The following is a 27,236-nucleotide window of genomic DNA, read 5'->3' as shown; positions in this document are numbered from 1 at the left end:
TACAATCACTAAGATACAGCATGAGCTCAGTAAAAATAAGGTATTTCCTTCTTTTTAATAGGTTAAAAAATACAACTATTAGTCATGAGACTGCCACAACTCTGTGGCATCAGGATTTCAACAAGGCATCTATTTTCCTAATCCATGGTAATATTTAGAGAAGATGTTAAAAAAATGTGTGTTGGCTGATCATTCAGTTGGATACATCCATAATCAGCTATCCCAGTGTACTCAAATATGACCAAATAATGACTAATTAACTTAGACAAATTTTCCAGAATTATGCCATAGAGGTCCATCTTTAGAACTACATTATGCATCATGTTGTATAAATGACATGAAGATTAGAAGTCAGGCTTTTAAAGCTATACAAGGTGGGAAGGGAATATAACTGTGATTTTGTCAGAATTCTAAATATTCCTATTATCTTAATATTCTGGAACTGTGGGCTGTAATAAACAAGATAAAATTTAACAGGAATAAATGTTAGTTCCTGCATTTTTGACTTAAAAATCAATGTCTTAAATCATTAGGCTTAAAAGCAATTAGCAGAAACTTGGGAGAGTGGGTGAAGATAAGCTCAGTGTGAGCCAAGAATATACTAAAAGCTAAGTCAGAGGATTCTCAATAAAAAGATAATGCTCTTTCCAAAGACTCTGATTAGCCCTGCCACATTGTGCCCCATTCAGACCACATCTTAAAAGGTTTGGTTCTTGATTGTCTCATTTTGAGAGAATCTAACAGACCAGAGTGCGTATTAAAAAAAAAAAAAAAAAAAAAAAAAAACAAGTTGGTGAGGTATTAAAAATAAGACATGTTGTAGAAAAAGATGGTAAGAACACCTACTTAACTTGGGAAAATAAAAAATCATAAAGATATATTATGGGTCTGTAAATATTTTTTAAATGTTTCTTATGGAAGTACATATGGATTTATTTAATATAGCTCTGAAGTCAAAAAAGAGTTAATGAGTCAAGGTTATAGAGATGGAGGTCTAGCTTAAGGAAAGAATTTATAACAATTAGAGGTGTCCAGGTATAGGATGAGCTGCTTATTGGAGCTAACAAGCTTTCATGTATAAAAGCATGGACCAAATAAGCTGTTGAGTGTGAGACTTTGTAAAGAACAATTACATTAAATGGGATGCACATGCTCTAAAACGTGGAAAGAGGTTTCTTGTGTGGTAGTCATACTGCTTCCAACTAATGCCAATGATAGCTTCAGGCATGTGGAATCAGAAGTACCTTTTTCCTCTTACAGAGAAGAGAATGTGAACATGAGTCTCTAACAGTAAGTCATCTTTATAACAGAATAATAAGTAACAAATGTTGGAGAGGATGTGGAGAAAAGAGAACCCTCATACACTATTGGTGTGGATATAAGTTGTTGCAGCTACCAAACAGAATGGAGATTCTGCAAAAAAATTAAGAATAAAACTACCATCTGATCCAGTGATTCCATTTCTGGGTGTTGATCTGATGAATATGAACACACTAATTTGAAAAGATATATGCACTGCTATGTTTATTGCAGCATTGTTTATAATAGCCAAGATATGGAAACATGGGAGGAAGAAGTGGAATATATATTCAACCTCAGAAACACCTAATTTTGATTAGGTGATAAATGATTAGAGTTCAGGATAAACAAAAGGTTTTTTAGTTCTTAGGTATTTGTATTTCTTTGCACATATTCTAAATATTTTTTCACTACTTTTAGATACAAATTAATGTTTATACCTATGGCTTTATTAATAAAAAGAGTTAATGTAGATTAAGTACATAATATACCCTAGGCAATATACTGAGTTGTTTTAAAACATTATATTATTTAATCCTCTTGAGAATTCTAGGAAGTAGGTACTATTATGTCAGTTTTACAGATGATGAAACTGTAACTTGCATATTTAAAACTTGCTCAAATTGTTAGTAAAGGGAAGCTGAGATTCAACTGACATGAGACCCCCATACTACAAACTACAACACTATAATGTTGTGGATTCATAGACAGAGTATTCAGTGCAGCCCAGTGGTTAAAAGCAAGTGGTGCTATTGTAAGGGGCAAGGAAACTGGTGACTCCCAAACCAGTAGAAAATAATTACCAGCAAAGGGCAAATGTAATTAGAGGGTCTCTGGGCCAGAGTTAACAGTATTAGCATATTTACAAATCAGAAAAAGGGCATTCCACAGCTCAACACAAATGCTTCTGAGGACAAAGGATATCTGAGATCAAAGTGGGGAAGGTAGTCATCAGCAAACTCTGGGAAGTGGGAAAATGTAGCTAGACAGCCCAGCAAACAAGATAGAGAAATTTCAAAGAAAAGCTGGAGGCAGACCTATAACCAGATCGTCCTGAGTTAATTTTCATCCTCAGTTAATTTAGTTAATCGCGTTAGATTATAACTCCAGAGTATCCAGCATGGAAAAATAGAGGAGAAGGAGAAGGACAGGGAGAGGGGAAGGGAGGGTGGCTTTACTTGCATTAAGATAAAAACAGCCAGCTGCATCTATTCAGCACACACCTTGATTTTGCTTTTTGACTGCGCCCAGAGCTGCAGATATGTGAATAAAAACTGTCTCGGTTACTGCTAAAGTCCTGTGTCCCAGTGTTTTATTGTGAGCATTTCTCACACTATCGAATCAAAAGAATCCAGGCTCAAAACCTGATCTTAGTAAATTAGCCTCAGTAAGCATCATTGCCCTCCTCTATAAAGTGTGTGGGGTGGGGGGGCAGCGGGGGTAATAGTACCGACACATAAGATTGCTTTGAAGATCAAATGATATGATGCATGCAGAGTGTTTAGTAAATTAGTAAATAAGGCTATTTAATAAGGCACATGGTAAATTCTCAATGAGGTTAGCCCTTGATGTTATTAATAAGTGTGTATTTGCACTGTTTGTTCAGTTACCCATGACTGTAGAAAGCTTATGCATTTGGATTTTGCAGTTCTACTCTAGGTAATTCTGTTTACCAAAATGTGAGCCATCATATCAGGAAGAGGCTAAGTTCTTTATGTTTCTACTCTTGCATGTTTAAAATATTCTTTTGGAATTTCAGTAATACATATTTTGATTATGGCACAAAACTCACAATTCTAGTACATAGAATGAATTCAGTAAAATTTCTCCAAAACAGTAAATTATTCAAGTAACACCTGTCAAGAAAAAAGAAAATTCTTTTGTACCTCAAATCACTTATCCATCATGTAATCTTGAATATCTGGAGGAGGGTTGATGTCTTTCTGACTTCCAAATGGTATCATCTGCCATCAGTTTTCATGCCTCTCCTCTCCTCTATCAAACCGGGGCTCCTCTGCCCCTCCCGCAGCCTAGACTGTAACCAAGAGCTGGACCCCATTTTGGATGTCCTTGGAGCTCTTGAATGCTGTCACTCTCCCCCCGCTTTGTCTTGCCTTTGGGCGGGTTGATGCGAAAGCTCCAGTGCGCCCTCCTTCGGCGCAGTCAGGAAATTAGCACCAAGTTCTGGCTTTCCCAAGCCATGTTAAGACCTACTTGAATGCCTTTTCTGATCTCTTCAGAAAGCTTCATTATGTGGGTGGTAAACCTTTTTATACCTTCTTGGTATGCACATATATCAGTCTCAACATCCAAAGCCCCCAGTGATTTCAGGGCTCCACCCTAAAGAAATGATCTGTGATTTAAAATGAGATTTTTGTTTAAGCACAGTCTTTGCAGCATTATTTTTAATAGCAAAGTGGAAAATGGTTAAAAAACAAACTATAATACATCCCCATAATAAACTCTTGTGCATTAAGTGTTGCCAAATAATTGTTAATGATGTGGGGAAAATCTACTGTATTTTAAGTGAAAATGAAAACTATCATTCAATAAATGAACTGTAATATACAACAAATATTTATTATATTCTGGAAAATGACCCCATAATGTTTATGGTGGTAATTTTGAGCACCTTTTGTCTTCATACTTTTGTCTATTTTGTAAATTTTTCCAATAAATTTATTAATTTTGAATCTGGTAAAATAAGAATTTTGTTCTTCCTGAGTAGCTCCTTACTTACCTTATTTGTTTCTTACTCCCCAAACTCTCCAAAGAATAGACATTATTTGCTTGTAGAGCATAGATATTCCACCTGTACCTATTTCCCTCTCCATCAAATGAAAATGATAAATGTCTAATATATTTAACTACAAGGATATTATGAGGACAAATTGAGATAAAGATGGAAACAAGATTTGGAAGAAAAATGTATTAAAAATACAATGAATAGAAGTCTGTCAACATCAATTTCTCAAGCCAATACATTAAAGAATTTTCAGTAACTATCAAGCATGGACCTGTGCCTCACATCAAATAATAATGCTATAAAGTATTAGTACAATTTTAAAATGCATACATATGTCAACCTCTGGAATAGTGCTATCCAAGAGAATTTTCTGTAAGGTAAGAAATGTTCTCTATCTGTGCTGTCTGGTAAGGCAGTCATTGAGACAAATAAGGCTGTTGAGCATGTAAAATGTAACTGTTGTGACTAAGGAACTGAGTTCTTTTTTAAACTTAAATTAACTTACATATAAATAGCCATCGTTGGCAAGTGACTACAGCTCTATAATATGACATTACTGTGAATCAGACATTCTCTTTGTACTTTCCATATACTATCTCATTTAAACCTCACAACAACCTGTGATCCAGGTATTATTTGTACTCCCACTTACAGATGAGGATTCTGAGTGGTAAAGAGGCTGAGTGACTTGCTCAGGGTGCGTGCTAGTAAGTTATGGAACCAGGATTCACACCTGCATAGACAAATGCCAGAGCCACCCCTCCATCCACATTCCTTATTGTTTCCCTCATATAATGCAGGGCCTGGCTCCCTGCATTCATAGAGTGACAAAGTACAATGGAAGTCAGAGGATTGCATAGGATGAGCAAGATGAAGACTTTATTCCTCCTAGGTGAATCCTCTCTGCATCTAATGTGTTGTGATCTGCTCACATAATGAGTTCTCCATATATGTCCATCAACCATGATGGGGTCTCAAGGATGCATGTTGGTTAAGTTGCTGACTTTCTCTCAAACCAAGCCCTTCACACTGAAAATATCGTATAGCCAAGATCTGAACTGCACAGAGGGGAGAAGGCAAGTTTGCCGAGTACATTTGAAATATTTGGGCAGCTTTTAATGTACTCTACAGATGTGACAAATGAGTGTCTGTGTAAATCAATAAACCTTTCCGTGAAGGGGCTAATGGTTTTATGTGAATAGCGAGGCAACACACATAGAGACCAGTACTCTTGTTGCCTGTCAGTGTTTTTAAAGTTCACTGTCATAACTCTGTTCCTCTTGACCTTTATCAGTGATACCTAGTGGAGATTTTCGTTGCTAGTTGAGTTCTAACTGGATGTATCACCTATCAATTTCATTCCCTTTTCCCTCAGTCCCTAAAAATGCCTCCTTTCCATCTTGCCCTCTTTAGATTGCTCATTTCTTAACTATGCCACAATTGTTCTTTGAATAATAATAGACTTTATCAGATTTGAGAATACTTCATTCCAGATAAATACAGTTATTTTTTTTACTTTGATGCTGTAAAATCAGGTTAATTGTCATTGTGATGCACAAAAATTGCTTTTGTGTATGAATGTTTAGTAAAAGCGCTATGCATAGAAATTCAGGAATCCTCAAATTCTATGAAGCTAATAGCTCAAATGCTAATAGAAAATGAGAACCTTCGTTTGAAAAGCAAAATGATTGTCACTGAGAAGTATGAAAAAGTCTTACCTTTGCTCTCAAACATAATAAGATGATGTAACATCATTATGGCTGAAAACCCTCTAACATTTGCAAAATGCAACCAGCCCCTTTCAAACTCCTGACATATCCTGACATGAAATTAATGCACAGAGCAACTCTGCTCTTTGCTCTTTAAAGTAGTTCTTTAGATAGCCCTGTCTTGATAGTCCTCAAAAGCTACATTTTTTAAATATGCTAATTCTGGGACAGCTTAAAGAAGTACAAAAAGGCTGTTTTTTTATGAGGAATTTTAAATATTTTTTTCTGTATCAAATATACTGATACAATCATATTTTATTTAACATCTTTACTTAGTGCATTTCCATCCAGAGGTGAAACATTTAAGTGGAATTGCACTGTGGTTATATTTTGCTAATTAACATACAAATGTGGGACTCAACCTATATACACAGAGCTCAACCTTAATGTGAACAGTGTTCTCTGGGGCTAAAAAGACAGTTCCAAGAGTGGAAAGTGTTAACTCTCATCACACTAGAGCAGTTGTCTGATTAATCACGATAATGTGAAGTTGGTTACATTTTTGAGATGGTGTTCCTTCCAGACCAATTGACTAGATAATTGTGCTCTGGCTGCTGTGGGACCAGTGGAACCCAGCAGGTGTGAGACTTGAGCCTGGAGCTGTCTCAGCCTGTCACCACTTACTTGATTGAAGGGAACATGCTCTGTGAAGGTGTTTATTCAAGTAAATTGGTCATAGATTCTACCACCTAAAGGATAAAATTAACATTTATTTAATATCTAACATAAGAGAGCAAGTGATCCAAATGATCAGTGAAATGGGTAGAAGGGCAGACAATACAAAGTAGAGATCTCATTTTCTCATCTATAAAATAGAAACTAGACTTAATGAAGTTGAGATTTCTTTCAGCTCTGGCGTACTCGGGCCTGATAGCAAAAGATTGTCATTATTTTGCACCTCCGGGATGCAATTTCTTTCCTTTATCTATAAAATTATATGGTTAGACTTGATATTCCAATCCCTTCCAACTCTTAAAGTATATGAAATTTATATACGAAGTTGAAATTGCCATGCAAGCAAGCATAGGTTTGATGTCATTCATTTATATGAATAAATATGTGTGCATACACACATATACATGCATGTGTATATATATGCATTCCTTCAACAGGACATTTGGTAAAGTCTAAACTTGGCCATCCAAACTGGGTGAGGGGCATGCTACTGATAGACATATGGTGGGTAGAGGCCACGGATGCTGCTAAACATTCTATAATGCTCAGGACAGCCCCCCTCCCCCCCCAAAAAAGAATTAACTGACCCAAAATGCCAATAGTGCTGAGGCTAAGAAACTCTAGTTTGTATGTATGTGTAGGTGTGTGTGTATGTGTGCCTATGAGTTTGGGTCAGGGTTTTTTTTTCATTTTTATCTTTTTGTTTATTCAGTTTGCTCCAAGGGTGAGGTCAGTAGTAATCATGATCACAAACATTATTTTGATTGGCTCACAAGCCTTAGCAGTAAAACCTAAAAAAACAAAAATATATTATACAAGTTGCAAAGAAAGGACTCCTGGAGTTCACTGATATGATAGCAAATGGAAATGATATAAATTCAACAGGTGTTTACATGTAGACCAGTACTAGTAACCTGTTTATTTCTAGACAATCTGGGTCCCTGTTGCAAGTGCTTCATATATCACTCCTGATGACCTTTGACATGAAACAGGACTCTATTTGCTACCAAGCAAAAAGGGGGTTCTTTCATGTGGTGCATTGGTGTAAAACCCAACAACTAGTGTTGAGGAAAACAGGTCTTTATTTACAATATTCCGGTCTGGGGAGGACAGTGAACACTTGAGCTCAGAGTGCTGTTCTCCCATGGGACCCAGCACTTCCCTTGCTCCCCAAAAGGCTAGAAGCCAAAAACATGCCCAGAAGTGCCCTATCCCTTATCTGTCAGCTGTCTCCTTCAGGATCTGGAGTATGATGTCATCAGCCTCCGTATAATAGTCCAGGAAAGCATGTATCTTGTTACAGTGGATCTTGTTGAAGTCCCAAGTTTTAACAGAGTCCTTTCTGCCTGTTCTGAGTCCCAAGAGTTCAAAAGTCCAGGCTTTGGAGTCCGCTGAAGTCACCATGATTAAAACAGCAGCAGCCCGGCTTTCTTTACTAGCCTAGGCCGCATGTCCTCCCTTTCCTTCTTTCAGACTACATGGCCCCACACCCTTTCAAAACCGCATGTTTATCTTTTTTCCCTTTCAAAATTACATGGTTCTCCCTTTCCCTTTCAAAGCCTCATGGTTCTCTCCCTGAAAATGGCTGTCATTTTATTTTTAAATCCCTGACCGTGGCTTGTGACGCAGTGGGCAGGGTAACTGGTTCTGACCATTCACAGAACCTTGCACAGGCCCTGTATGCTCTTTCCTCACCATTCTATGGTCAAAACTCCTCCTGTCTCCTTGGAGCCTTGGAAGAACCAAAGCTATCAGCATAACTAAGACCCTAGCTCCCGCCATAGTCATGCAAAAGCATCTTGAAAGCTGTCCCCTTCCCCCATTCCCAAACCGCTGGCTCTGGGGATTTTGGGGGCCCTGCTCTGTAACATATTTACAAAATTCTTCCTAGACCTTACTCTTACTGCACTTGAGTGGTTCCTATTCCTATGGGCTTGACATATGTTACACATACACACTGTATACATACTCTTACATTGTATAGTTCTTTGTATATAATTTGTTCTAACCTGATAAGCAAGACATTGTTTTCCTAGCCATCTGCCGAGTCCTGGAAATAAGCTTTGTTGTGTGTAGCCCAACATTTCCTCCACATTCATCTTAATGAGACTTCCTCCTGGATTGGTTACTCTTCTCTTTGCTCAACAGATTGTATCCAAGTCTGGCTTAGAAAAATGAGGCCAGCTAGGCTCTGTGAGTTCTAGTGTAAGTTGGGTGACCCTCTCATGGACTCAGAGGGAACAAGTGAGCACCATATATGTTCAAAATTATGAGAAAAGAATGGCTGTAATGGAAGTTAAAGTGTAATCCTCTTCATCATCTCTTTAGAATCCCTATTTTGTGATGAATTATTTTGGATAATTACTATATACAATTTTTTTAATCTGGGATTTTATAGCTGGAAAAGACTTGGAGATAATCTGGTCTAGTAAGATTAGGAGAAAGAAAAAAACAGCCAACAGAGTTTAAGTGCCTTGATCAATGTCACACAGTAAATGCATGCCAGAGCTTGAAAACATGTGTTCCTGGCTGTTTTCCCTGCCACATCGTGCTGCTGAGAATGGCTTTAAGACCATCAAACTACAACTAAAAGGTCAGGTCCTATGATATTATACTATGCTGAAAATATCTTTATGAGACATCATCTAGGTATAAAATACCTCCTTAGTAGCATCACTGGGTAAGTACACGGTGTACACAATGACTCAATATTATATTGATAAAATAATGTGTAATTCACATAGAAAAAATTTTAGTAAAATTGATGACTGCCAGTTTCTCAACCTACATGTCTATTGCACCTGAGCTGAGCTGTAAACTGAGGTGTTTACTCTTCTTTTATCCAGACCTCAGTAAATAATTATATTTCAGTTCCCCTCATCCCTTATCACTGCAGGGTCCTAAATGCTTAAAAATATCTTTCAACTCTCTCCCACTCCCCCACATAATGCAACCCAGGAAATTTTGAAAGCTGGAAGGAGAGGAATTATGGTGGTATATAAATGTGTTGGCTTTCCTGTTCTTCCAGTTTTCAAAGCAAACCCTGCTGCCTCCCTATTCTCTAAAGGGAAATTGAAAATTACTCACCCCCTTTTAGCTCTTAGACTTGCAAATAGGGAATGTGGTTTATTAAAGGGGATTCAGTTTAGCATAATTTTATTATAGCAAGACAATGGAAAGTTCAGGATGGTAAGGGGTTTACTGTAGTAGTTTATAGAGTACTTTTGATTCAGTTAGGTCTGTGTGTCATGAAGAGACCCAGTAAATCTCCCCAGGCCTCAGGTTGCTCATCTGCAAAATGGAGATGACAACCATCTCTCCGAAGTATTGCTATAAGAATTACATGAGAAAAAGTATGTTAAGTGCAGAGCACAGAGCCTGGCAGTTTGCATCAATGGTGGCACCTCAGTTCTCAAACCTAATTCATTCTGGAAAACTGTTCAAGAAGCAGTTTATTCAAAAACTGAATCTCCTTTGTTGCCTGAGAGACATGAGACTTATCATACAGGTATCAGCATGAAAGGGCTGTCATGCAGAGGATTGAGACCCGAAGCTTTGTGAGACAACCCAAAAATATTTGAGAATCGAGGTTTTTGACTGTTGCTGTTAACTCTCATTGTCATCACCATCATTTTCCATAGCACCCTTGCTTTCTCTGTCCCAGCTGTAGCAGTGGCTCTAGCCCTGGCTTCTGTCTTAAATTACACCCACTTGTACAACTTCTGGACCGATCTCTTCCAGTTGTTACTCTCACATCTCAAATATACAAAACTGAACTAATTCATTCTTCAAAGCTGAGTATTTTGAAAAGTACCAGAAGTTCAAGGGTAACTCCTCTCTCATGGCCAGATCTTATTTAGATTTTTTCACCCCAGTGGAAGTTTTGGGACACCAAATGAGAGAAGTAAGTCAAGGGGGTTTCTGGTGTTCTTGTAGTTTCAGCTAAAGGCAATGGTGAAACTAAATTATACTTAGAAACTACTACATGATCTTAGTCGCACTCCATCCTTGCAGAAAGTCTGAAATCTTGGAGTGCCTGGATGCTCCTGAGCTGCTGTCGCCCACTTGTGTCAGAGACAGATGGAAATGGGAGCAGGACTGACGTCATACTTCCATTGACACTCCCTGTCCGTCTGCTCCACTGACTGGACAGGCAGTTGCCCAGAGGTTATACTTGATAAGAAGTTTAATCACAATTTCCCTAAACTTAATACCATTTTCTTTGTGAATTCTTTAGCAAAGAGACAGTATAGTGAGCATCACAGAACAAAAGAATTTCATGAAAACAGGCAAACAATGGAAAAAAGGGGAGGAAGGGTCAATGCCCAGTTGGCATACCTTGCTTAAGAATGAGTTATACATTTGTTGTAATTTTGTCTCCCCCGTAGGGAGGGAAAAAATCATTACATGGCAAAACAATAGACTTTTTTCTAAAAATCTCCCACAAAGCTATTTATCTCACTTTGCTCTCCATTTCTATTAAAGGACTTATTACATCTCAGAGACCCGGAATATAACCCCCCGTGTCACCTTTGGTGCTCGATTCTCCTTCTCATCTAAGTTACTGGGAGCTGACGAATCTGTTCTAAATTCTCTCTGAAGTGCATGTCTTTCTCTCCTTAGATGCCACTCTTTTATTTCAGAGAGAGGTCATCCTGGACATGAATGCTGCTGTCATATGTTTTCTGAACTCCCCATTTCCCTTGCAAGCCCTCTTTGTCGCTGGTGTGAGGGCTTGTTACTTAACATACACATTTGGTCATGGTCATGTTTCTTCATGGCAACATGTGGCTCCTTCCACTTCTCTGTCCTTTTCCCTAACTAGTGTCACCTGCTCTCCACCCACTGACCCTGTTACAGTAGAACCAGGCTGCCCAAGTACACTGGAGCCTTTCCAGAACTCCCTTGCTCCCAAGCCCCACTAAGTACTCTATTACTTATTTGTGTGTGAAATATGCCTTCAGACAAGTGCATAAAATGTATATTTACAGTTTAAAAATTGTAATGCAAAAAATTGGATAATTGTTACTAAGTCAACAAATGAAATATTGTCCGTAGCCCAGACCACCCCCACCCCCCCCACCAAGGGCTCATCTCTTGTCTCAGTTTCCATTCTATCCACAAAAGACAATAATTAATCTGACTTCTGTAATAATCATTTCCTTGTGTTAAAAAATAATTTTACTTTCTATGTATATATTTATAACCATATAATTTATTCTTTTCAGTTTTTGAACTTTGTATATAGAATCATGTTAGGAAATCTCAATGTGTGTCTACGTGTATTTGTTTAAATATATTCATATATCCTGTTTCTTTTACTCAGATTTATTCATGATGTGTAGGTAGCTCTATCTCACTGTGTTTTATTTCTATACAGTATTCCATTATATAACTTTACCAAAAATGACCCATTTTGCTGTTCATCTTCACTTGGATTGTTTCCATCTAAGGGCTGTGAAAACAAAGGTGTATGAACACTTGTATGTGACCAACCTGGTATATATGTTCACAGGGTGTCTATTGTGGTTATATCTAGAAATGACATAGCTGAGTCAGAGTTATGAATTAAATATATTCTCCTTTAGTAGGTTAAGGCAGACTGTTTTAAAATGAGTGCACTAATTTACAACACCATCAGTGGCCTATGAGAGTTCCCGTTGCTCCAAATTCTCACCAATAGTTGCCATACAAAATGTTGTGCTAATCTGGTCTGTGTGTAATGATATATCTTTATAGCTTTAACTTATGTTTGTAAGTGATTTTATCTTTCGAGTAAAGTGGTTCCTGGCACACACACGTCTGTGCTTATTTTCTTCTCATATTTGTCTTTCCGTCCTGTATTGTTCAGAAGTCTGAAATTCCTATTCTGAAGGAAGTCTCAGCCTTAACCTGAATTGCCTCCTTTCTAGTAAAGTGGGGACAAACACCTGGTCTCTTAATCATTTCTCAGGCTATCTGTGTTTATATTTTGTTCCTCACAATACGTAAAGAATAAGGACTGTGTATATAAAGAATATATCCCTGTAACCTAAAGGATTTAACCTAACAGAGTCTCTTTCAGTTTCTTTATCTATAAAATGGAGTTAACACTATCTGTCCCACAGTCCAGGAGTCTTCAGTTAAATTAGGTAATAAGGTTAATATACTAATACGATGTTCTGCAAGTCAAGTTTTGTATAGCTCAGCATCTAAAATGACTGACAGTTAATGCCACAAATATTCTATACTCCACAAAGTGATCAAATTCTTTAGCATTTCTTAGTTCTGTGAAATTTCTGTGCGATTTTGTCAGAACTATAGATTTTACTTTAGTCCCTTATTTCTTGAAAGTTATGGATTTGGGGGGTAAAAGATTGCTTTTGCTAAGAATTTTAGAGTACCTCAAGTTTTGGGCTTTGCCATGATTTGAAAAACAATTGTTATATCTTGAGGTGAAGTATGGAAATTTATAAATTGATGAGGTGTTCAATTTTAATAGAAATAAGTTAACAGTAATATTAAATGTTGGAAATAATGAAATGTTTGTACCTGTCTTTAAAAACACTCACTTGTCAGACACACAAATCTTCAGTTCCCTGAATTCACACAAGTCTGACTTCAAAGCAGAATCTTGTACAGGCCAAATAGATCCTCTTTCAGTTAGGGGCTGAAGGGAGTGGGGGTAGGGAGTTGGGGGAGAGTGGTGGAGAAAGGAGTTGCAGAGGAGGGGTGGCCATGTTAATCCACTTTAGCAAGTATAGAGACAAAGATGTCAGCCTCATTAACGAGGGAGAAAATATGTGTACTAATAGCTTTATGGTGCTTTATCTTTGAGTTTCCAAAAACAACTTGTGTAAACAGACCTTAGGAAGAGAGTGGAGCTGGAAATGCCATCCAAGCTGAGGCCTGATGGTCACCACTAGGTCAAGTCAACCTCTGGATGAAATTTAAAGCAGAGCACGATCACTAAACCCTTTGTGTTAGCAGATATAAATGGGCATTTACACTAATTGAGAGCTACTCTCAAGCTCTCTGATAGATAGGAGCTTCAGTATGGGGAAGCCAGCACACACTAGCTTTCGAGAGCCAGTTGTTACTTTTACAAGAATTTTATGAGCCTGTCATTAAATATGGAAATTATTATTAATTAAATTATATCAACTTACATTTAACTAAAGACAAAGGTAATACACATGCAAAACTCATCACTTGCTAATTATTTTATAACATTTTACCATTATCTAAGCTCTGCGTCCTAGGCCGTAGGAATACTCTGTGGTGATGGGCTGCTGTGCCTCTCTTCCTCACTCTGTGTGGTAGCTCAAAATCAGTCACCATGGGAGCACTTACACCATGGAAACTGGAGAAGAACCAAGCGGGAAACATTTGCCAGCACGCTCCTGGAGAGGATGTTGTTTTGAGAGGGTGAGAATGTGATCAGCTACAGGGAGGCTAGGCTGATGTGGCAACTCTTCTTTCCGGCCCGTGTGCCACTGCATCCACCTGTGCATGCCTCAGGCTGACTTTGTTATTCTCACGCCATGTCAGTCTGCTCAGGCTTTTTCATTACTGTTTATAACATTGGGGCAGGGGGAATGGGACCAGTAGCTGTGAAAAATTTCAAAAATGTCAGACCAATGGCCTTTCAAGTGGCCAGGGTTTGCAAAGTAAGTTTGCATATATCAGGAAACAGAATCTTGGAAGTGTTCATCTCCCTAAACAAATTATGTTTATTTTTATAATTTTAGTTGCAGTCCACATCCCTGCAATGCAAGAACTGTATATGGAAAGGGTCAGAATTAAAAATGGTCTGGGTGCCTTCTGTGTTCCAGGCACAGCAGAATGTGGGCGAATAACAGTGCAGAACTCCAAAGAGCACAGAGAGCAGCGGGCACTGTAACCAAAGGCACAAGGTGCTGTGAACCTGAAGGCTAGGCTCTCGGGTTAGTGGCATCCTCAAATCAGTTAAGATAACACTGTAGTTGGTAAGTGAACTGTGAGCAACACATTGCTCCTTTTAGCTAACCTATGACATAATGGAGATCATCATGATCAAGTTCTTGCAGGCTTTACAAGAAAGCCCAGTAGGTGATTATTTTACATATGACTTCAAGGTGAAATGCAGAGAGGTATCCCAGATCACCCTGCACGCCTACCAGTACCCTTCCCACCGTGCTCACTTTCTAACTATGACAGTGCTGCAATTAAAGATTCACTCCTTAATCCTCTTGTGACATGCAAATCCTCTCAGTGCTTTATTTATCAGCTTTGAATCTTAATGCGAATGAAGGGATGCTTACTCTCTTGAGAGAAATGGTTTTCTATGAGGAAAGGACAGTTAAATAGGAAGAGGGAGTAAGGAGAGAAATGAGGGGAAAGTCTAGAAAAGGGAGCGTGTAGGTGGAAGGAGCCAGCACCTGAAGCTAACCTCTGTGTGAGGTGGTTTAAAACACCTGGTTCTGAGTGCCCAGGTTACGCCTCTGTTGGGGAGATTTGAGCTTTCAGATGGGAGTTGTTTTTCAGAGAACAGAAGGAAAATGACATTGATCGAATCTTGTAACGGGCCAGGCTCTGTTAGATGTGTTTTACATTCATCTCACTCACCTCAAGAGTCATGGATATTTATTACCATTCCTGTTTACCAAGGAGGACACAGGCTCAAAGAGTCCAAGTGATTTGCCTGAGGTAATGGTAGGTAAGAGGCAGCACCAAGATCAAAATAAACAGTTGCCTGACTTCAAAGACCAGACCTCTTTCCATTATAAAAAATAAAAATGAGAAGAAAATTAAAAAGGCACACTATGGCCTCCAATCGAATTCATCCTTTCCACCAACCCCATACATATTATAGATTTGTTTCCAATATCTCCCCAGAGGCAAAAAAAAAAAAAAATATATTGAGCTTTCTTTCTTTTTTTGTATTATGAAAGCATTATCTTTTGTTATTTTTCTAGACATAATATCAAATATTTTTCCAAATCACACACATTTTTTCTGTTCTACACATACATACACATGCACATATGCACATGCGCACGCACAGATGTAGGAGAAAAGCAGATTTGTAAACAGAATAAGAGAAATCAACATACAAACTTGTATGTTTTTATTGGTTTGAAGTGAAAGTCTTTATGATAGGTACTCTACTGAAATATGCAGATAGTACATTGTGGAAGCAGAGAGCAGGCACTTACTGTGCCTCAGGAGATTTGTGAAGGCTTTCTGGTGGAGGTGACCAATATGGTGACTGCATCCAGGTCCAGGGAAGCAATAAGAAATTCCTGAACAGGTCAAAAGAGATGATAGACTTTGATGATAGTGCTGCAGGGGGTGACAATGGCCTTCATTCTGAAGCTGGTCCACATGAAGCATAGGTTCTTAAGATGTGGTCCCCAGACCAGCTGCATCAGCATCACCTGGGAACTAGAGATGCATATTCACAGATCCTGCCCTAGACACACTGAAACTGATGGTACCCAATAATCTGTGACCTAGCAAGCGTACTAAGTAATCAGATGCATAGTCAAATTTGCAAGCCACTGTTCTTAAGCCAAATCCAAGGATTTAAATTCAGGAAGTACACAGAGGTTTCACTGCAAAGTGTTTTCTAGTCCACTCTTCAAAAATGAACCTGTGAATAGGTCCTGCATAAGATATTCTCAATGCATCGAATCCTGAACTTTTTGACACAAGGTTGCCGTTTAATTTGGGTTGAGGTCCTCATGACTTGTGCTGGGCCTGGACTTAGTGGCCACTCCTAAGGTTTGTTGAGTGCAAGAGCAAGGACATTTCAAGAGTGTGTCTGTGCATGTATGGGCACACATGTGCTCATGTTTATTCCTATGGAGGATGAGCAAAGCTTTAAACTATTTCCTGAAATTTTTCAGAATGACAGAATTTGCCTACAAGATGCACAGTATCCCTAGACATTGCCTGGGGATGGAGACTGTAGCTCTTAACTCTAGACAGTGAAAAATACCCTTTAGCCATCTGTTCTCCTCACAGCCGCTATAGTTGACCAGACGTGATAAGATAAATGATCCAGAAACCCCGTAAGTTTTATTTGACAATGATAAAGGGAAGTAGACTCAACATATAGGTTGTGTTCTAGTGCCTTTTGGACTCAGGCTCTCTGTCACTCTCCTAGATTAAAACATCCATGCTCGGGTGGCGTTCTTGATGGAGTACTTAGCCCCTCCCATGATTCTTCCTCCTCATACTGATTTTAGACAGCTTTCAAAACAGAACAGACTACCATGCAATTGGGGATATTTGGGGGACCTCAGTGTTTTGCTTGGAAGGATGAATCTAAAGTTCCATGGCTCACGGTTAAAAGTTGTTAAGATAACACTGTAGTTGGTAAGTGAACTATTTAAATAGAGTACCACAGGACTCTGTCTGATTCAGGGCGGCAGTTATAAAGAAGCACACTCTGGGGCCAAACCATAATTTTAGATAAATTCCTTTTTCTTAGCTGTCTTCTGTCCTGTCTTTGGTATGCTGAAGGATTTTCAGCAAGCTGGGAAGATGTCATTCTGAGAAAGACCAGCAATAGTCATAACAATGCAACTTTTTGGTTACTATAAATTGAACTTTGTTCTTCTTTTTCTCTCTTCTTTTCCTTCAAAGGATATCCTCCTCTTGCCACATTCTTTTTTCTTCCACAACACCCTACCCCTGCTCAATTTCTACCACTTTTGTTTGCACATTTGTTCATTCTTTTTCATCATTCTTAAACCCAGATTTTTCCTACAGTGGGTATTGGCTGCTGTCTGACATTATTCACTTTCTAGCATGATTTATTTCTTGTTAGTGATATAAGCCAGATATCATTGCATTGGTATTTTTGTTCAAAGGTATATAGTTTTCATTCATTTTAATGAAGATTTTTGTTCTTGTTTTGAATGCCTATTGAGTAGGCTTAATCAAAGGTCAAGACCTCTTCAAAGAATATCTTTCCTACTTGACTTTTTTCTCTGATCCTGTTGTGTTATAGCTTTTGATGTGAGAAATTAATTTATTTCTTCTACTAGGTATTTCCTTCTTTGTGGTAGCTTCTGTGTTTCTATATTGTAATTCATCTCCTAAATATGTCTCTTCTAGTTATCTATTGCTGTGTAACCAACAACAACTCTAAAACTTTGAGATTCAAAAGGACTTTTATTTTTCTCACAATTCTGTGGGTCAGAAATTTAGAAAGGACACAGCAAGATGGTTCACCTCCAGTTTGTGTGGTGTCATATCAGCTGAAGCTGGAAAGGTCATTTCCAAGGTGGCTTCTTTACCCACGTGTCTGTCCTCTCTGCCCCATGCCTGTCTCTTTCCATAGGCATTCTGATCCTCCAGAGCCTCTCTACATGGCTTGGACTTCACACCACTTCAAGATATCACACTTCTTATAAGGCAGTTCAAGACTCCAAGAGCTAGTGTTGTAAGAGCCCAGGGTGGAATATGAAAAGCTCATGGTCTAGCCTTTGAAGTCTCAAAAATGGCATATTAGCCACATCTTATTGGTTAAGCACATCAGTAAGGCCAGCCCAGATTTAAGGAGGTACATCATAAAGTATTTGCAACCATATTTAATCTACTGCTATGACAATTCTAATGATGAGTACAATTAACATTATTAACGCAGTCTCCCATACTGTTAAGTATAGAAATTGAAACTTGAAATATTCTGCCAGATGTCAAAATGTGCTATATAATGAGTACTGTTTTTTATTTTTTGCTTGGAAACTATAGACACCATGTTAATAAATTAAGTTAGTATTGACATATGCCAAGGGTAAAAATTGTTCATCACTTGCTTAATTTCTTACTTACCTAAAAGGTGTTATTTAAAAAAGGATACATCAGAATGTGTCCACATGTGTGTGTATGACTACCACTGAGAGGACATAGGTAAAAGTGCCTTATACACTACTAACAAAAACTCATTGATATTAAGTAAATATAAAAATCAAATCAAAGTTAGTTTTAGTATTCACTCAAAACTATAGTAAAAAAAAATGCATCCAATTTAATCGTATTCTTTTGAAAAGAGGCATATAGGATACGATTCCTGTTTCAAAGGACTTACATTCTAGCTGAAGAAGACTAATAATATTCATGAAACTTTAACCTCAATTCAAGTGTTAAAATATATGACACTTTCTTATGATTGTGTTCAAACTAATCAAGATAGGAGGCATAAGGGAATTTAAAAATCACTATTTGGTTCCCAGACAAGAAAAAGCTAAAGGAGTTCATCACCACCAAACCAGTATTTCAAGAAATGTTGAAAGAATTTCATTAAGAAGAAGAAAGAAAGGAAACTAAAACTATGAATAATGCAATGGCAAGAACCACATACCTACCAATAATTACATTAAATGAAAATGGATTAAATGCTCCAATCTAAAAACATGGGGTAGCTGAATGGCTAAGAAAACCAGAACCATACATAAGCTGCCTACAAGAGACCCACTTCAGATAAAAATAAAATAAAATAAAATAACACCAGACTGAAAGTTAAGGGATTGAAAAAAATATTTCATACAAACAAACAAAAAAGTTGATGTAGACTTTAAAATAAAGGCTATAACACGAGACAAAGAAGGACCCAATAATTCTACTCCTGAGTATTTATCCAAAGAGGCCTAAAACACTAATTTGAAAAGATATATGCATCCCTATGTTCACTGCATCATTATTTACAAAGCCAACATATGGAAACAACGTAAGTATCCATTGATAGACAAATGGATAAAGAAGAGGTGGCACAATATTACTCAGAGTGAAATCTTGTCGTCTGCAACAACATGGATGGACCTAGAAGGTATTATGCTAAGTGAAATAAGTCAGAGAAAGATAAATACTATATGACTTCACATGTATATGGAATCTAAAAAACAAAATAAATGAGCAAATGAAACAGAACCAAACTCATAGGTACAGAGAACATTTTGATGGTTGCCAGATGGGAGTGGTGCTGAGGGAATGGGTACAAGATGGGTGGGTATTACAATGTGCAAATTGCCAGTTATAAAAAATTCATGGAGATGTAATGTACAGAATAGATAATATAGTCAATAATATTGCAGTAAGTATGTATGGTGTCAGATGGGCACTAGACTTACTGGGGTGATCACTTAGTAGTAAGTTATATAAATACTTAATCACTATGTTGTATACTTGAAACTAATATAATACTATATTGTATGTAGGTAAGTAAAACTATATTTACAAATAAAAATAAAAATCACTATTTGGTACTTACCACTGTAATAATAGTTTTGGGCAAAATACCATCAATAGATACTAAAATAAATGAATAAAAGCATAAATATTCAGATATTTGCACAATCTCAAAAACTTTGCATATTTACATAGTTTTGAAGTAACTTTCTAGATCTTTACTGATTACAAAGGGAAATTAATAACTTTTAGTGGAGAAATCTGGCAGATCCTATCCTAACCAAGTGATCAAAGTTAATATACTAGTAGTGGAATAACTTGTATCATGTGCCCCATGATTTGATGTACTGAGAAAGACACAATGTCATTTCTGTAGTATTCTTGTCAAAAATAATCTGACCATGAAGAAACATCAAACAAACTCAAATGAAAGGAAGTTCTACAAAATAATTGAGCTGTACTCTTGAAAGACAAAAGAACTATTCCATATTGCAGGAGACTAAAGAGAAATGATAGCTTAAATGCAGCTCTAGGGATCTAGATTAGATCCTAGGCTAGATAAGAACATTAGAGGGATAAATGGTAAAATTTGAACAAGGTCTGTAGAGATTAGATATTGAATCATAGTTAATTTATTATATTTGATAACTCTGTATTGGTTATGTAAGAAAAATGTCTTTTGTTCTTTTTTTAGGGGCATCGTGTCTGTACCAACTTACAAATGTTTTGATCTTTGTAAAATATCTGGTTATTGATAGGTATAAAACCAATGATAAAGCAAGTGAGGTTAAGAAACAAAAAACAAAAAAACAAAAAAAGGTAACATTTAGGGAGTCAGAGTGAAAGGAGTCAGGGAATTCTTTGTAATGGTCAAACTCCTTTTGTACATCTGAAATTACTTTTTAAAATTCAAATATGTCCCCATTTAAGTATTTTAGGTTCAGAGCTGAGCCAGGCCACAAAAAATTAGTGGAATATAGAAAGGCCAGTGGGGAAGTGGAGCATATTCCAGGCTAGAACAGCAGACCCAAAGGCACAAGAACGGGACCTTCCTGAGAGAAGGGGCTGGGCTTGACTCGATAGATGGCACATGCTATCAAGCCACAAAAATATCAGTTTGGACAGATAAGCGGGGACCTCAGAGTATAAGAGCTGAAAAGTCTACAATGGAGTTGTTATTTTATACAGAAGGAACTTTTGTGTGTGGACCTATTCTCCCTTTGCTCTCTGGAAAAGGATATTATGTTAGTCTGCTCAAAGTTGTGTGGCTTATAGACAACAGAAACTTATTTCCCACAGTTCTGTGGGCTGGAAAGTCCAAGATCAAGGTGTCAGCATGGTCGAGTTCTGGTAAGGGCTATATTCCTCGTTAATGGCCAGCACCTTCTTCCCGAGGCCTCACATGGTGGAAGGTGGCTAACAGGCTCTCAGAGCTGCTTTTCAAGGACACTTATCTCATTCCTAAGGGACCTCATGACATACCCTCTCCCAAAGGTGCTTATCATCACTTTAGGCATTAGCATTTCAACATATGAATTGGGGGGAGCAGACACAAACATTCAAACATAGATGTAGAAAACAATTTCATAGTATGGAGAACTTTTTAAATATAAGCACTCAGAGAATGAATGTATCACTAGGACAGCAGTTTAGAGGCATCAGTTTATTCAATGAGTTGTAAGCTCTGGCAAGCATATCTATTCACAGGGCAAGACCCCTGAGTAAAGAAATTCCTTTTAAATATGTATATATTAATTATTAAACCAAAACAATATGGATTTGCCCTATTAGATGCTTCAATTTTATACAGACATTTGAGGACTTTTAGAGGTGAAATCAGAAACATACAGGTATGTTTAGATCCCTAAATTCAGAGTCATGAGGAAAGCACACCAAGCAGGAAATCCTCTACATCTTGGACTCTGTCTCGCAGAAGGTCTTGATTGCTGGGGAATAAAAAGCAGAACACAAAGATCCACTGTTATGTTCACTTGAATGCTCTAATTACACCCTCTGGATGCACTGATTTAATAACATACTTATTTAAGGTGGAAAAGACCTGAGTTGTCATTTCTGTAATTCTCAGTAGCGACACCTACAGTTTCTCTTTTCTTTGTTGCCTTATCCTTTCCCATCCCTGTTACACAAATAGTCACAGTTTCTTTAAATCACATTTAATTAAGGGGGGTTTTTTCTTAACTTTTTCCTCTGTTGCCTCATGTTAGTAGCATTTTAATCCTGAATTTCTAACAAATGCAAATGCATTAAAGAAAATCATGAGTTCAAGATTATTTTAACTTCGCTGGCATAATTGTTAAAATCTGCATTCTCTCCTGGGATATGTAGGATAATATTAATTAAATTGGTCTCTGTAACTGAACACATTCACCATAAATGTGACTATTGTGTCTTCAGTAGCACCCTTTAGGTATTTAATTTACTTGCCTGTAATAGATTGTCAGAGCTGTAAGTGTGGAGCAAGCAATGTAAACGGTGTAATGATGGTAATTACCCAAACAGATCGAAGGTAGTGTTATTGCAATGTGATGTTGTGGGTAGGAGCAAGATATAGACATCCCATATAAATTCCCATTTCAGCTTTATTTCCTTACCTGTTTTTTCCAAGACATTTAAAGTGAACACAATGTAAACTAGCATTGCCATCCTCTCCTCTATCTCTTCCCATTATCCTCTGTGTCATTGCCTTGCTAAAACCAACAGACTGCAAAACCTAAATTTCTCCTTAAAAAGCAATGGGTTTATGGAATCAAAATTCCGGTATTTTCCCTGTGTATCATGATATCTGAATATGTGAACTGAAAGTCACTTTGTAGATTGGTGAGTTTGTTTCTTCCATGTGTTTGCTAAAGAACTGTAAACCTGCCAGAAAGGTTGAATGGCTTGCTGAAGGTTACACAACCCAGTATTGCCAGGTAAACTTCAATGGAACAAAACTGGAACCTGGAACCAGCCCTCCTGCCTGGGCTGAGTAAGGAAATGAGAGGTTATACCAGCTGCAGACACAGAGGACGTTCAATGTGCCAGGCTGAAGCAATCCCAGAAGGAGACAGCAGCAAGTCAGAAAAGCTTTCAGTTTAGTCTGGGTGGGGAGTAGAGAAGACGCAGTCCATGTATAACCAGTACTTTAAAAGTTCAAACAGACAAGCAGGTTGAGGGTAGAAGGATCAGGCTGTGTGACAGATGTCTGTCCATAGGGGGAGTGGAAAACAGAATCTCTTCTTAGGGACAGGAATGCTGGAGGCATTGCTGAAACAGGGATTTGAGCCCAGAGAGATGAGGTCAAAGCCGATGGTTAGCACTGAAACCTGAAGAAGAAACAGGAGCTGAATCCTGGGACTCAGACTGTGAACTAGGTCAAGATGACCCAGAGGCCAGAGCACCTCCAAACAGATTTTCCCTCAGCACTTCACCTCACTTGTGCCCCAGCCTAGTTCAATCACTTTCCCTGAGTTTCACCGCTAAGTAACAAGCTTCAAACTGGCTTAAATCTGGAACTTATAATACATCTTCAAAAAATAAAAATAAAAACACTCAAACCATCAGGAACACAAACAAAACCACACATAACTCACATTGTCTGCATTACCAGAAAACAAAACACTAGAACTTCAAGTTTCTGTAAGTGGAAAAATAAACACCAAATACCCACAGAACTGTGGCTGTAAGCTTGCGTGTCCCAGGAGGGTAGCAGCAGAGGGTATGCAGAAAGCACTTCTAGAATGAGAAGGTCCACAGCGCATGCTCAGTACCAACTGCAGGTGGAGACTGCTGGTCCCCAGTGTGGCTTTGGGCAGGGCCTGCAAGTCTGTGGGGCCTGAGGTGGCTGCATCAGAGAGGCAATGTTTCTGGGGAGAAGGAAGCCAAGAGAAATGGGGAGGTGTCATTTGGAAACATGGTTGTGAAGGGGAAAAGAAAGAGGGAAAATTTTAACATGCCATAGAAATAAAAGGGAAGTATGAGCAACCTCCCCAGTCATCATCCATTAAAGAGGCTAAAACAAGAATGAGGGGCAGAGTGAAATTAGAGTATGTGGCGGTGATGTGCTCTGATAAAATAGAAAGAATGCATTTAGAGAGTGGGTGGGAAAAAGGAGTGAGAGAAAAGTTGAGTGTTGCATATGTCATAGGAGGGAGTCAAGAGACATGATTTTAACTAGATAGTAACAAAGTAAGACAAAAAAAAAAAAGAATAATCAACAGAATTAAAGAACTTGCAAAAGTGGATGTAAATGGGGTTGAGGGATAGGAGGGGGTACCTCACTGCATGTACCTTTTAGTATGATTGTGACTTTTGCAATCATGTTCATGTTTTTCCATGTTCAAAAAAAAAAATGAAATACAATGAACAAAAAGAGGCGAGATTAAATTTGAACACTATCAGAAACAAATAAAGTGAACTGTACTCCAAGTGAATAGTTTAACCATACTAATGTTGAGGGAATCTTGAGCACAGTATTTTTGCTATATGCCTTCATTCAAAAAAAGAAAAAAGTTGTGAATTCTTCATTTTTTTAAAAGATTTTATTTATTTTTAGAGAGAAGGGAAGGGAGGGAGAAAAAGAAAGAGAGAAACATCAGTGTGTGATTGCCTCTTGCGTGCCCCCAACTGGGGACCTGGCCCACAACCCAGGCATGAGCCCTGACTAGGAATTGAACCAGCAACCCTTTGGTTCACAGGCTGGTGCTCAGTCCACTGAGCCACACCAGCCAGGTCGTGAATTCTTCTTAATGCTCTATTTTGTAGTGTTAAAAATTTTGTATGCACTATAGGATTGAAAAAATGAGTATGATATTGACATTCCATACTCTAGAAAATAAATAATAGGAAAATAGCAAAAGGAAGAATTCCTTGTTCTATGGGGGTTGAGAGGGTGTGTGTGTGTGTGTATGTATGTATGTGTATAGGAAGGATGGGAAAGGGGGATAGAGAGATTCTTCCATTGAAAGGAACTAGAAGCAATGACTCCTCCCTAGCCATTGGCACACATTAACTCCCAAATGTTAGCTTCTAAATATCATTGCACAACTAAAAGGAATCAGGTTCCTTGAGGAAAAAGTCAATTTCAGGGATGGGGCATGAAAAAAAGGAAATGGACCTGAAACACATCTGTGTGCCAAAAAAGGAAGAAAGTGGTTTTTAAATGATGAAAACAGGTCCAAAGGACACAGCAAAAGGGTTCACCTTCCTAAAGCTAGGGGTGATTTGATAATCAAAACTAACACTAACAGTAGTAATGTACATCCTTTTCAGTAATATAAGAATCCACATATTCATACTGATAATTGCATGGGAAAACCACTCAAAATATATAGGTAGAGAAATGGTAGAAATCATCATTTGCAAACAAAGTAATCACTGATTCAGGGAAGACTCACTGATGGTTGCTAAAACAAGTAGATGAAGGCTTGATAAGAGGTAAGATATTTTCATCATCTCAAGTAGTGGAGAGCTTTGGAAGGTCCCACCTTAACCAAGTGATTGAAGTTAACATGTCCAATGATAGGACACATGAACCTCAGATGATTCTGATGTGATGCACTGAGAAGGACCCAGCTGACTTCTGTGCTATTCCTGCCAGGTGTGCATGATGAAAGTTGAAACAAATCCAAATTGAGGAACGTTCCAGAAAATAATTGCCCTCTATAAAAAAGGAAGGAGGGAGAGAGTGAAGGAAGGGAGGGACAGTGGGAGAGAAGGGAGAAAGGGAGGGAGGAAGGGAGGGTGGAAGGAAGGGAGGAAGGGAAGAAGAGAATGAAAGGGGAAGTCAACAAATAGTATGAAACACAAAGCAACTATTCCAGATTAAAGCATCCTGCAATGCATGATCCTGAATAGGAATTTGAAATGGAAGAAATGTGCTCTAATGACATTATGGAGATAATAGATGAAATTGGAATAAGGACTATAGATTAGGTTGTGGTATTGTATTAGTTATATTTCCTGAATTTGAAAACTAAACTCTGGTTTTATAAGAGAATGTCTTTGTTATTAGGAAATACACAGAAGCATTTAAATATAAAGAGCATCATATCTGCAACTTACTCTCAAGTTGCAGGAAAAAAAAACTGAAAGAAAGAGAATGATATAGCAAATGTAAGAAAATGTTAACAATCGGTGAATCTGAGGAAAGGGTAACAGTTCATACTATTCTTGCAAATAATCCATAAGTTTTAAATTATCTCCAAATAAATTTGTTAAATAATTGATAGAAACTATAAAGGAAAAATGTTGATCTATCTACCACCTAAAAATTATACTATAATTTGGGGAGGGGTGTATAGAAAGTGTAACCACAGGAGACAGGAGCTGCTGATGGGGCTGGAGGGCTTGAAATAATTTTGAAATAACTGTTTCAGAGCTCTCTACTGTCCTCACACCCACACAAATGACAAGGAGGGTTGTAGGGAAGGGGTTGGGGAGCAAAGCGGGTGGTCACTGTGGCACCCATGGGGAGGGTTATCTTGCACAGTTCCAAATTCAGGCTGGGGCCAACAGCAGCAGAAGTGGACCCAGGTCACCAGATGCAGAGGGCAGTTCCTATGCTACCATGTAATGTTCCTCCTAAAATCTGCTATGATTATTCTGATTACTTTTATTCCCTGATTATTCCACGTAGTAGCCTACTAACCGTATTCAGTTTAGTACCTTATAGTAATCTATATAGCATTCAGGTACCCACATTGCTCTGAGGAACAGAAAAGCAGTAATTTTAAAACAAGTGAGAAAAAGAGAAGGATTCTTAGGTATAATTTAATTCTCAAAATTTTTGTTATATTTGTATGTTCAAAAGTCATTGATTAACCAGAAAAGCAACATGTTTAGCTTGCATTTGGAATTGCGCTTTCATGGATTTACCTGAGAGTCTTTTCTGTGACCTAAACAAACCCTGAGTTGTGAAGCCAGGACAGGTATTAATGAAATGGATTGAGACATTTCTTATATCTAGATTTTCATAGAATGAAATAAACATTGTAATCTTTTCGTAGAACACTCTCACATCAGGCCATGATTTGATCTGCTACCTATTCGGAATATCAAGTTTCACATTTCTTTAAGTGGTAATGTATTTTTATGAAGCAAGATGGTAAGACAGAAGTTATCCTGGAGATATTTATAACAGTACAGAGAGCAAACTTGTCAAAGGCTCTTCTCAAAGGTTGTTTTGGATCCTGAGGAGGTATATTTAGTAACTGTATTGAATACGTTGTCACATAATACAACATTTCATTGATTTATTTGTATTATTTTTGTATCTTCCTGCAGGCAGAGAATTCAGCATTGGCTTTGGAAAATGAAAATCAAAGGCAACAGTATGAGAGATGTCTTGATGAGGTAAGTGGAACAGAGAGCTCCTTGATAAGAGGCTGCACAGTTTAGAATTTCCTTAAATCTGAATACATGTTCATTACCAGCCTCCACAGGACAGGAACATTTTGTTCTCCAAAGGAAGGTTGTAAACAGGTGCACATTGAGAAGGAAGGTCAGTCCGTCTCCCCTCCTCCCCTTCCCTTCTCTCCCTAGTCTATTACACAGTCATCTGTAACGTTCCCTTGGTTATTGCTGAAGGT

At 38.0% G+C, this 27,236-nt stretch overlaps 1 protein-coding gene across 2 annotated transcripts in view; it reads left to right on the top strand.

Annotated features, from left to right (window-relative positions):
• Positions 1-27,236, top strand: part of NCKAP5 (NCK associated protein 5) — a 1,035,979-nt gene that overhangs the window by 779,931 nt on the left and 228,812 nt on the right. For both annotated transcript variants that reach the window (XM_090279418.1, XM_090279420.1), the window contains one exon: positions 26,932-27,000. In XM_090279418.1, coding sequence (XP_090135544.1) covers positions 26,932-27,000 — 69 coding nt within the window. The remainder of the gene's footprint in view (positions 1-26,931; positions 27,001-27,236) is intronic.

The sequence above is a fragment of the Furipterus horrens genome, unplaced genomic scaffold, assembly GCF_987537825.1.
Source record: "Furipterus horrens unplaced genomic scaffold, mFurHor1.1.pri manual_scaffold_1, whole genome shotgun sequence".
Classification (NCBI taxonomy): Eukaryota; Metazoa; Chordata; class Mammalia; order Chiroptera; family Furipteridae; genus Furipterus; species Furipterus horrens.
The sequence above is the reverse complement of the archived record's forward strand: the minus strand, read 5'-3'. Positions and strand labels throughout refer to the sequence as shown.